The sequence below is a fragment of the Lemur catta genome, chromosome 14 (genome assembly GCF_020740605.2).
Source record: "Lemur catta isolate mLemCat1 chromosome 14, mLemCat1.pri, whole genome shotgun sequence".
NCBI classification, from domain to species: domain Eukaryota; kingdom Metazoa; phylum Chordata; class Mammalia; order Primates; family Lemuridae; genus Lemur; species Lemur catta.
Window position 1 is genome coordinate 26095264 of NC_059141.1, and position 12431 is coordinate 26107694.

Sequence of the window (12431 nt, forward strand, 5' to 3'; positions counted from 1 at the left end):
GAGAAATTATTTGCAAATTATATATCTGGTTAGCGGTTAATATCCAGAGTATATGAAGAACTCCTGTAACTCAACACAGCAAAAACAGCCATATTGAAAAATGGGCAAAGGACTTAAATAGACATTTCTCCAAAGAAAATATACAAATGGCCAAGAAACACATGAAAAGAGCTCATCATCACTAATCATTAGGGAAATGTAAATCAAAACCACAGTGAGATACTACTTCACACCCACTAGGAAGGCTACTATCAAAAAAACAGAAAATAACAAATGTTGATGAGGATGTGGAGAAATTGGAACCCTTGTGCACTGCTGGTGGGAATGTAAATTGGTGTAGCTGCTGTGGAAACCAGTATGACAGTTTCTCAAAAAATTAAAAATAGAATTACTTTATGATCCAGCAATCCGCTTCTGGGTATATACCCAAAAGAATTGAAAGCGGAGTCTCAAGGAGATCTTTGTACACTGATATTCATAGCAGTATTATTCACAATAGGCAACAGGTGGAAGCAACCTAAATGTCCATTGACAGATGAATGGATAAGCAAAATGTGGTCTGTACAGACAATGGAATATTATTCATTTTTAAAAAGGAAGGAAATTCTGACATATGCTACAACGTGGATGAACCTTGAGGACATTATGCTAAGTGAAATAAGCCCCAGTCACAAAAGGACAAATGTGTGATTCCACTTATGTGAGGTACCTAGAGTAGTCAAATTCATAGAGACAGAAAATAGAAGGGTGGTTGTCAGAGGCTAGGGATGTGAGAGGAATGAGAGGTATTATTTAATAGGTATGGAGTTTCTGTTTGGAAGGCTGACAAAGTTCTGGAGATGGATAATGGTGGTGGTTGCACAATACTGTGAATGTACTTAATGCCATTGAACTGTACCATTTAAAATATTAAAATGGTAAATTTTATATGTATTTTGTCATACTTAAAAAATCCCTTTGCTAGAAACTGAGAAGAACATTCACCTGGTTAGATATGGCTAGTGAAGTGAACATCCTCTTTTTTCCTTCCCGTTTGGAAAAGTCTGTCATTTTCTCTGACTTCCCTGTCATAGAGTTGATTGATAAACAGAAAAGTTATAGTCAAATAAGAAACTGAGAAGTACATTCACCTGCTTAGATATGGCTGGTGAAGTGAACATCCTTAGTTTACCCTCTTTTTTTCCTTCTCAGTTGGAAAAGTCTGTCATTCCCTTTGACTTCCCTGTCATAGAGAAGATTGATAAACAAAAAGGTTATGGTCAAATAAGTGTTTTTTCTTTAACTGAAGTTAAATGGGTGTAGTTTTTGTTGTGAGCTCTTTTCTTGCAGTTGGCTTTAGGTGTATTGCTAATTGTTCTTGAAATGTAAATATATAGTATCTTCTTGGCAGCTGCCTAATTCTTTACTAAGAGAATTTAGAACTTTAGTGTTTATAAAACAGCTTATAATTCTATCAGGATAAGACATTTTAGAATAATAATTTTAAACACAAATGTTAGCAAATTTTATATAACAGGGGTGTTAAGTGTTTTCATTACAAAGAGATTTTTGAGCTAATAATAGATGTAGGTTTTTCTTCAGTTGTTTTGCATGGAGTAATGAAATGTCTTTTGAAAAATTCACTGGAAGCTTTGCGACGAGTCCTGTGGCTCCTGGAATCCCCGTATCAGCTTAGGCTGAGGTGGTACTGTACCTAACTTTCGAAAGGAAGATGTACTGGTCTTATTTTTCCAGCATGTCTGTGGTTTAGGTATTTGATTTCTATCCTGCTTTTTAAAAAATTAAACAAAAATTTTTTAAATTAATTTTTTCCCCAGCTTTATTAAGATATAATTGACAATCTATCCTGCCTTAATCCCTCTTTTGGCTAGATTTTTTTCCTCCAGAACTCCCCTCATGTAAATAATGTATTACATCAGAATGTTCTGAGTATTGCTGCTGATATTTATAATGTAGAGTTTAATGTTCTGGTTTTGATATATTCGTTTTTTTTGGCATTCAGAATTATTCTCTTAGGGGCAAAAAGGGGAAGATTTCTCCAAAGATGGTAGAATTGTCACTGTCAGCTGTTACATTAGGTTACATCAGCTTCTAAGCTGTTCGGAGAAGAAAGAGTTTTTAGTCTTGCTTTGAATGTCAGTATAGTCATGTGACCCTCTTAATAAGGCCTATACCTTCTTGTGGCTATATTAGGAATTCTTATAGAATTTCTCCAAATTTTCCAATCCTATATGAGGAAATGACAGGCAAGCAAAGTCTTAGAGTAGATCCAGCCTAAAGTATTCCTTAGTGGGGAGGGAGCAAGGGACTTTTTAAACAGCTGCCAGAGACAACACAACTATGGGAAAAAAAATTATACTGGTAAGTAACTGGCATTTCTTTTATGGTTTCAGAGGTATACTATAATTGACCTATATTAGCTAGTTTACATCAACTATAAAGTTGCTTCTAACATATCAGCCCTTTTAAATTAGGAAAAGTGATCACTTAAAGAGAGGCAGTGATTTCACGTGTTTTTGGTAACAGCTTTTGCCTCTCTTGAATAAGATAGCCTGGGAGGGTCCATAGAGAATTTATTAGAATGCTGATTTTTTTTTTTAATCTTAGGAAATTGTAATTTTGAAGGCCATGTAGTGGTAATGTAGATAAAATAGATGTTTATAAATCAAATATTTTCTGTTCCTAAATTAGCGGAAGGTCCTGGGAAATCAAATGATGTCAGAAAAGAAAAACAAGTACCCTACCCCAGAATCTGTGGCCATCGGTGAATTGAAGAGAGCCAGCAAAGAAAATATGAGCTTAGTAAGATACTGTTCTTTGGATTTTGTCTTTGTATGTATACATTTGTTTAGAAAGGAGGAAAATTTATATACTGTCATCTGTTGTACTGTGTTTCTTTGGGCCATTCAAATGCCTTTTTCTTAATTAATCCTTCCATCTATGCTACCTTCTTTCTGTAGGTTTTCATTGATTCATTCCACAAACACATTTTGAGTTCAAGAGGGATATAGCTAGTCACAAACAGGTGACCAATACAGTACAATAGCTCCATAAACAAGTCTTGGAGGCAGTGGTTAATTTTTACTGGGAGGCTCCACAGGCCAGGTGACATTTGGGCTAGGACTTCTTGGCTCTGCATTACCTGTAGGGTAGTCTTTCAAGGTATCCCAGCCATGCCTACTTCATTAAGCCAGTAATTAATCAGTTAAGATGAATGAGATATAAATATGTCAGTCTCGGTAAAACTCTTTACGTTGAAATTGATCAAGTAAATAATTCCTTTGTTTGTAAAGTCTATCAATAGGAATGACATTAAAACATTTAAGCCACTGTAACTTTTTTATTACAGTTATTTTCTGGCTCTCCAGCTGTCACGATTACACCAAGAAGATTGAAATGGTCTGAGGGGAAGAAAGAGGGGAAAAAAGGTACTAATTGTGGTTATTCTCTGTTCTTACCGAATGCAATTTCTTTCCACATCTAGTCAGTCAGTAGCAGTTTTCGAATTCCCAGTGCAGTAAAATTATAGTCAGAAGTGATATAAAAATTACAAGGCCAGGCCCTTGCCTTGAATCCGTTCACCAGGTGGTTATTGAGCATCCACTCAACACTGTTCCAGGTACTGAGGGGTGGAGCTGTGAACATAGACCCTGCGTTCTTGGGCAGACAGGACACTTGGGTAAAATATCCTAAGAATACTTGTTAGATGGCTGGGTGTGGTGGCTCACGCCTGTAATCCTAGCACTTTGGGAAGCCAAAGTGGGAGGATCATTTAAGGCCTGGAGTTCGAGACCAGCCTGAGCAACACAGCAAGACTCTGTCCCAACAAAAACATAGAAAAATTAGCTGGGTGTGGTGTGTTCTTGTAGTCCCAACTACTTGAGGGTCTAAGGTGGGAGGATCCTGTGAGCCCAGGAATTCGAGGTTGCGGTGAGCTATGATGACAACTGCCCTCTAGCCCAGGCAACAGAGTGAGACCTTGTCTCAAAACCAAACCAAAACAAAACAATAAATAACCCCCCCTAAAAAAATCCTTTTAAAAGCAGATTAAAAACAAGTGTAAACTAATTTGTGAAACCAAGTACAGCAGTGCTGAGCATATGCTTTTGGAATAGCTATGTTCCTTTTCTGTGTAGACTAGCCTTAATTAGTGGAACTTTCCAGATAAACAGCTCATGCTGAAGGAGCCTGGAAATCATATCATAACAGGATTATTTAATGCTAGGGCTGCTGATTGTCCCAGGCTTTTCTGGTAAAAGGCTGATATGCTTTCCTCTGAAGGAGCTGGGTGGATCACTGGAAAGACCACCAGATGTGTGGTTAGTCCTAATTTGAGTCGTCATTCCTCTGACCCAGGACAACTGTTCATTCTCTCTAAACTTAAGTTTTCTCCTCTGAAAATGAGGATAAAAGTTGCATCTGCTTCATGAGGTTCAATTGAAATAATGTCTTGGCAGCACATTTTAATTGTTAAAGCTTTAACAAGTGGTAATAGTTATTACAAAAGAAAACTGGATGAGACTTGGTTTTGTTATTAAGGCTCGTGTGGCAGACGAAGTAATCTCTGGTTTGACATGATCATTTTACCTCTGAGATGTGAGCATAATTACTATGTGAGACATCAGCAATATAAAAAGAACAAAAGCCCAAATCCTTATGGATAAATTCTTTTCTAGAAAAAATTAGATTTCAGTATAGTTTTCTTACTAATTCTTGACTGAATTATCTGAACTGCTGTTTGTTTCTTTCTTGCTTCTGACTTCTAGGCTGGGCTGTCTGATTGAGGCAAGATCAGTGTTTGGGTTATTTGTATCTAAATATTTCTATCTATATAGCCATGAGTCAAAACTGAGCATAGTTATTTTTGAAGGTGACATTGTTTTGTATCAATTATACCTTTGTTGCTTTCATTTTTGAAGATAATCAGGAAATAAAACCTCTTTCTATATTGACAACTCTACTTTGGAAATAAATGAAATTTTAAAAAGCCAGTTTAATATTTCACCAAGAAATTTTAGAGTAGGGATTCTTGACCTGTTATCTGTGGACTTCCTAAAGGGTCTAATAAAGTTCCTGGTATTGTTGATGAAATCTTTTATGTAGATGCACTTGTGCATTTATCTGAGGAAGAGAATAGATAGTTTTTATTAGATTCTCAAGAATGTTAGTGGTTCAGAAAAGTAGAGGCTCACAAGTAATGAATGACCTTTGATTGGATCCGGCAATAGCGTTTTCACTTTACTGTCTTCCTGAGCCTTCCTCTGTCCTGAAACGCCTTCCTTGACATCATGATGCCACATTATTATTATTCTCCTCCTTCCTCTTTAATTCTTTTCCATATCTTGAGTGGCTTACCGTTGTCTACCTATCCCTCTACTTTTTTTTTTTTTTAAAGTTCTATCTTTAGTTCTCTCCCCTTCTCTGGTTTCTTTTCCCCTCTTTTAACAGCTTGATTTACTTCCCCAGCTCAGTTCTGTTCTCTGTACGATCACTATTCCCAAACTGTCAGCTCTAGGTCTTAACTCTCTGCCAGTCTGCAAGCCCACAGATCCAGGTGCTTGCCATGTATTTCTCTTACACAACAATGAATATACAACCCTAGATTTTTTTGATAGTGATGTTTATAATAAAAGTAACAAATATTCTTTGAATAAGATAATGTAATTTTGTTATAATCGTCAATAGCATAATCCCCAAAGACTTTTATTTAGCACAGCATTTCTCAGCCTTGGCATACTATTGACATTTTGGGTCAGATATTTCTTTTTGTGGGGAGCTGCCTTGTGCATTGTATGATGTTTAGCAGCATCCCTGGCCCTCTACCCAGTAGATGTCGGTAGCACCCTTCCCCCAGTTTGGATAACCAGAAATGCTTCCTGATATTGCCAAATGTCCCCCAGGGGAGGGAGGGAGCAAAATCACCTCCAGATGAGAACAACTGATTTAGCACCTACTTATTAATGGGCATGATTTTCAGCAACTTTGCCTTTGAAACTTTCTCTGGCTAAGCCAGCCATGTATAATTACTTTTTCCTTTGAACTCTTATTTGACTCTGCTAAAATGTTGACATTTAATATGATTTATTGTGTTTACTTTGTATGTATTATCTTCTTTCTGTAGCTAGTTTCTCTTCTGGAAGACAAGGGTCAGACTTAGGATATTTGTGGCTCCTGTCCCCTGGTCTTCTCTTCCTTCCACAGTGCCTGTGTCTAGTAGACATTTAGTAAACATTCACTGATGAGAGGAGTAATGGTGGTAAGAACGTGAGCTCTGTGTTCACTTAGTTGGGTTCAATTCTCAGTTTTGCTGCTTAATAGCTATGTGTCCTGGGGCAAGTTAATTTGTGTAGACTGCAGATTCTCTGTAAAATGGAAGGAGTATTACCTCATGCACTGGTTGTTGTGAGGATAAATAAGGTAAATAAATGTATGTAAAGAACTTAGAGCAGCACCCTGCAAAAAATAAATATTTTCTAAGTGTAAGCTGTTATTGCCATTAAGGTGATTTAATGAACTGAGATTAGATCAAGCAGACTGGTGGTGTTTACCGAGTAGAGAGTCATAAATTCTCAGTTAAACTCTTTAACGCTCAGTTTGAAGAAAATATTAAGTGTAGATTCTCTAGCTTTTAGGTGGGATGTTTGCAAAAAGAACTGTTTAAAAATGTATCTAATGCTCTTGTTTCTCCTTCAACCTAGGATTTCTCTGAAGGATCCAGAGTTCTCCTGTCTGTCTTCCACCCAGAATTTTATTTTTAGGTGTTATTACTACTTACAGCAAAGTTTGGACTTGCAGTTTGCTTGCTGCATTTTCAATTGTGAAAGCTAACTAATACCGTGACCTGACTGATACCTCTAATCCCACTCACTGGATGATATATTTGCAAGCTGTGCCTTCTGAGAGAGTGCAAGGCACGCGCTCTCTCTCTTATTTAATAATACTATGGGGAAACCACTAACCAGCCAACCAGCTTCTACAGCATAGTAAACGGGCAGAACCAGGTGGGCTCCACTGCTCATTCAGTGTGTTTAGGCAGATTCCATTTTTTTAAAAACATGAAATTTGTGCTCAACTGCCTGTTTTTTTTTTTTTTTTTAAGTACTTTCAGTCATAGTGGTTGATGTTATTTTTCATGGATAATTTGGTCTTTTATCTGTTTTGATAGTGTTGGGGGGTATTTGGTTGTTGTTTTTGTTTGTTTTTTTATTTCTTTGTTTTAAAAGACTCTAAGCTAGATGCCTTTCACTCTTTTTCACCTTGAGCTTTGGGAAAGCTCTTTATCTCATGAAGCTGTATTCCTCAATATCTTATTTGTGTCCAGAGAATTTATACCTTTCCTGGAAATTTTTCATTATTTCTTGGGTCTGAGATTGAAGGGTATTTGACCTGAGGTATTGAAAAAGAATTCAGAACAATATAATATTTTAGCAAATTTCAATTATTAACTGTTTTCCCTCCCTCCTTCCATTCCTCCCTCTCTTGTCCATCCCTCCCTTTCTTCCCCCTTTCTCAGTGATGCAAAAATAATTGTGTGGTTGCTGAACTTGTTTCCTTCATTCAATTTCCTCTTGACTAAAACATCTCTGGTGCCAATGTAATACTTCTGTGCCAAATCTCTGTGACTCAAGAAAAGTCACTGACAGCTTAACAGAGGTTTGCTGAATTATTTGTATGTAGTGGGAAGCTCTGGAGTGTGCATAGGAGGGAGCTGGCTGCCTTTATGTACCAGGATGCTTCTTTATGGGTGGTGTTATATTGTACCTTCCAAGGGATCAGTATTCAGGCTATACTGTCTCCTGAGAGCAAGTTGGAATCAGACAGAGGAAAGGAAGTGAGCAGCGATCTTTGCAGGGCTGACTGGACTTAAAGGAGAGAATGTTCTTATTTGGAAGCAGTTGTGGCTTATCACCAATGTTCAGGGAGTAGTTGCTGCACCACCCCTCTCCTTGTCAGAGTAGGCAAAGGTGGTAATTTGGAGATGGAGATGGGGCTGGAGCTTTTAGCTTGTGGGTGGGGTGTGTTCACATATGTTGGAGATGAGCAATGGCATGGCTTTGATCTAGTACGAAGTAGTCCCTGCCCAGAGAGCAGCATGTGGCAGGTGAGAATGTTCAGGATTGTGCCTGGCTCTATTAAGCTATATAACCATCCTCACTCTGTGGGTTGGAGCTGAGTCTCAGGCCACTATGGGGAAGCAGTTGCCCAGCAAAATATGGTTTGCTGACCTATTTTAAACTATTGAAAATGCTGCATTATTGCTGAAATGAAAGATGACTCTGGGGCAGCAGAGTTTGGCCTTGTTTCTGGCTGTTAGCCCTCTCTTCCATGCTTTCTGTTTCTTTTGTTGCTATAACAGCAATAGTGAAGAACAATGTAAAATTTGGCCTTCCAATGTGATAGACTGTGAACAATAGATGGTTAGAAGTATAAAACTGCTTAAAAGCCCCTTTCTATAGAGTGGTTTTATGTCATTCTTAAAGAAATACTCATTAGCAAAGTCATTTGTGTAGATTTCTATTTGACTTTTTTTCTTATTAAGAAAAAATAAAATTCCATGTACCAGATATCAGTAATTCAATCAGAAATTCCCTTTGGTATCATCAAATTGAAGTAGTATTCTCCCTTAACGCAATACGTCCTTTCTTTATTTGTTTAATGTGTGTGCTGGAGTGGTGGTGTGGTCTGTTAAACATGGGCTGCATCAGGTAGAACAGAACAGTGACCTGATGCCTCCTTGTCGTTGACTTAGTTTTGTGGTTCTATTTGAGGGAGGTAGCTGAGAGTTAGGAGATGCTTTTTGGGTGAATGGACCCAGTAAACGAGGGTTGTGTTCTGGGGCGAGGGTGGTGAGAAAAATGTTTATCACATGCACATGCTTTTATATAGCTGGTCCTCTTTGGGCAGTTGATGTATGTATTTGGGTATATGTGTTTTGTTTATTTATTGAATATGATTTCCCTTGCTTTAAGGGTTTTATAGGTCATTTTTCTTTTAGAAGCTATGATCCAGTTGGAATCCAAACTTGAGGAGTAAGCAGCATAACCTTCTACCTTGTAATATGTAACTATTTTAATCCTGTGTAATCTTATGGAAAACTCAGACAAAAACCCTTTATCATTTGCCACAGTGAAATGCTGTCACCCTTCCGACTTGGTGGGCAGGTATTGTTTTTGAGCCAGTATTTAACATGTTTTTTTAATCTATACAATTTTTAAAAATATGTTTTGTTATGTTTATTTTTCATGTTGGAACAATCTCTTTGGAACTGCCTCTTCTTGTGGCTTTTAAAATTTCATTTCTTCGTGGGGGTTAATTGCAATTGGTTTTGATGTAGTAGCAGTACGGGGCATTGCATTTGTGCCAGTGGGATTCAAGATGAAAACAAAGACCAGCTCCTTGATTCAGACCTGCACTTGCTGAGCTACACTGGTTGAATTAGTGACAACCATAGGCACTGGAGTTTCTCACCTTTTACAGTGGTGAACTTTTGCCCTAGGACCAATGAATCTGATTTGAAAAACCCCACTGTAGCAGTGAAAGAGGATCAGGAGATACTGATTATACCTGAGTTTCAAAATACATTAAAAGAACAGGTAATGAATTGTAACTGAAAAACCGCAGTTGATCCTCCACAAAGGAAAGCTCTTTACTCTGAATGTCCTTCAGAGTCAGTCAGGAATGACGAAGAAACACTCTTGGGAAATGAGGTAGTGCAGAATTATTGACTGGTGACCACTGGGTGCTCCAGAGGTGGTGGTTTTGTTGACCTGTAAGGAAACCAGTGGATCCCAGAGTGTCAGAGCAGAGCCATTCTCCTCCGAAATAGCAATGTTTCTGTTCAACTTCCCTCACAGGACCCTATGTTAGCATACAATTTAAAATACTGCCTTCTAAGAGAACCTGTGGTCATTGGGACTGTGCCCCACAGTGACTGGCTATGTGACCATGCATAACTGGGATGCCATCTTTGGGAATGGATGTTTCTAGACTTTCTGCTTCCTTACCTCCTGCAGGGCCTTGCACGGATGCTTAAAGTTAATGGCTCCCATTCTGAGGTCATTTCTATGGGGAACTCCTTTCCCCAGGAGAGAGCATCATCCCTGCCCTCCTCCACCCCAAAGACTTTGTATTGAAGATACGACCTAGATCTAAATCTGGATGCCAGCATTTGGCAGGATTGCCCTAGAATTTTGGGACGATTTGGGTTCCTAAGATGCATAAGCTTTATAACCCAGTGGTGATTAATTCAATCTAAAACGCACTGTAGAATGTTAGCTTTCCTAGACAGCCAATGCTGAGATCTTCCCACCAGTGTAGAGTTGATGGAGGTAGGCTAGTGAGGAGGTAGAGTACATAATAGCCAATCTCCATGGAAGCTGGAGTGTGTGAGGCCACAGCCTGTGCTAAACAACCGTTGAACACTCCCCCAGAGATGTTTGGGGACCAGCAGAACCTGCCAGGAAAAACATTCCCTTACCCCAGGGTTCTTGCTTCATAGCAAGTGTTGCCTTTGTACTATCCCTGAACTCACTCAACAAGAGAAACAGGGTTTCTTAACTATTTCACCATTTAAAATTTTTCATTCTTATTTGACTATATATATGTAATTGTAAAGAAACAATCATATGTCTTGTCTTTCTTTTATGTTCATGTAATATTCTGAAATTAAATTTCTTTTGTTTCATATCCATAGGCTTTGACTGATCTTTTGGTTCACCTTTTGACTGATGGATTATTTTGAAGAGAGAGTTTCCTCTTGTTCTGAGGAATGTGAGGTCTCTAAGAAAGGCTTTTCTCACCTTATTTTCCAGCTGGGTAGATGGGTTCAGGAGGAGTGAGGTTTTTGGCTGATAAGAAGTGGGATTGGAGACTCTGGGATTCTGAGCTGCTAGATTTCCTGTGGCTGAATATAGAATGCTTTGCACAGATTTGAGTTCCTCACATAATCTTTATTTCCTCATTTAAAAATAAGGAGTGATAGTTACAGTAACAATAAAAATGGCTTTATGTTTTCACTTGTGTGAAGAAGGTGTAGTCTTTAGACAACTCTGGTTGAAATGGTTTTTTTTTTTCCCTGCCACTGGCTTAGTCCATCTGGGCTGCTATAATAGAATACCATAGACTGGGTGGCTTATAAACAACAGAAATTTATTTCTCACAGTTCTGGAGTCTGGGGAGTCCAAAATCAAGGCACCAGCAGATTTGGTTTCTGGTAAGGGCTTGCTTCCTCATTCATAGACTGCCATCTTCTTCCTGTAACCTCACATGGTGGAAGGGACAAGGGATCTCTCTGAGGCCTCTTTTATAAGGGCACTAATCCCCCTAAACACCCCCCCCAAAGGCCCTACCTCCTAATGCCTTCACATTGGAGATTAGGTTTCAACATGAATTTTGGGGGAATACAAACATTTAGTCTATAGTAGCTACCTATTATATAGGTGATACGACCTTAGGTATGTCCCTGAACCTTTCTGTCCCCTCATCTGTAATGTAGGGATAATGGTATCTCAGTAATACCGTGCTCTCAATGGGTTAACAGATGTAAGGGCCTAGCACAGAGGGTTTTAATCTGGTGTCTGTGGTTGTGCTTCAGGATAATTGCCCTTGTAATTCTATGTAAAATTTTATGTACATTTGCATCTTTCTAGGGGAGAAATTCCATAGCTTTCATAAGACTCTCAGAGGAGTTCTTGACTACTAAATTACTGAGAACCACTAGCCTTACGCAGTGCTGGCAGATGGCAATTATGCATTAAATGTCAATTCTCTTTCTCTGCCAAGGATATATTTTATAATCAGCAGGTTATTGATGCTGACATAGTTATTTTGATAACAAAGGAGTTATTTAAATCTTGAATAGAAACAAAAACTCTGCAGTTGTCCTTACTCCGTCACCTACCTGTGCGCTCCTCTTTTGCCATGTTAGCTCCTTAGATGCTTTTCAAAACTACTGTCCCTCTCTCCCCACCCCCCACCTAGCACCAACTCATATTATTTACTATGAAGAAAGGAGCCAGATCTGTTCCTTGAAAGTGAAGCATGGAGAGACTCTTAAAGTTAGTATATGGGAAACTGAGTAATGGCAAAGAAAAGAAAGGGGTGGAGGGGGGATGAGAGAGGGATTTTAAAAAACAGGAGGAGATCAAGTACAGTGCTGAGCACATAATTATTGACTATTGAATTGTATTAATAGAAAGGGCTGAAGAAGCAGACGTGCATTAAATAGTGGAAAGGGGGCTGGTGCAGTGGCTCACATCTGTAATCCCAGCACTTTGGGAGGCAAAGGTGGGAGGATTGCTTGAGGCCAGGAGTTCCCGACCAGCCCAGGTAACATGGCGAGACCCCATCTCTAGAAAATAATTTTGCAGATTAGCTGACTGTGGCAGCGCATGCCTGTTGTCTCAGCTACTCGGGAGGCTGAAGCAGGATTG

The 12431-nt window shown here is 38.7% G+C and overlaps 1 protein-coding gene across 3 annotated transcripts in view; it reads left to right on the top strand.

Moving 5' to 3' along the window:
* Positions 1-12431, top strand: part of ARHGAP19 (Rho GTPase activating protein 19) — a 66920-nt gene that overhangs the window by 38433 nt on the left and 16056 nt on the right. The window contains exons 10-12 of one of the 3 annotated variants that reach the window (XM_045568737.1): positions 2692-2802; positions 3350-3428; positions 6699-10686. In XM_045568737.1, coding sequence (XP_045424693.1) covers positions 2692-2802; positions 3350-3428; positions 6699-6709 — 201 coding nt within the window. In that variant the 3' untranslated portion in view covers positions 6710-10686. Of the gene's footprint in view, positions 1-2691; positions 2803-3349; positions 3770-6698; positions 10687-12431 lie in introns of those variants that run through there. The other 2 variants (XM_045568736.1, XM_045568735.1) reach the window with 2 other exon arrangements.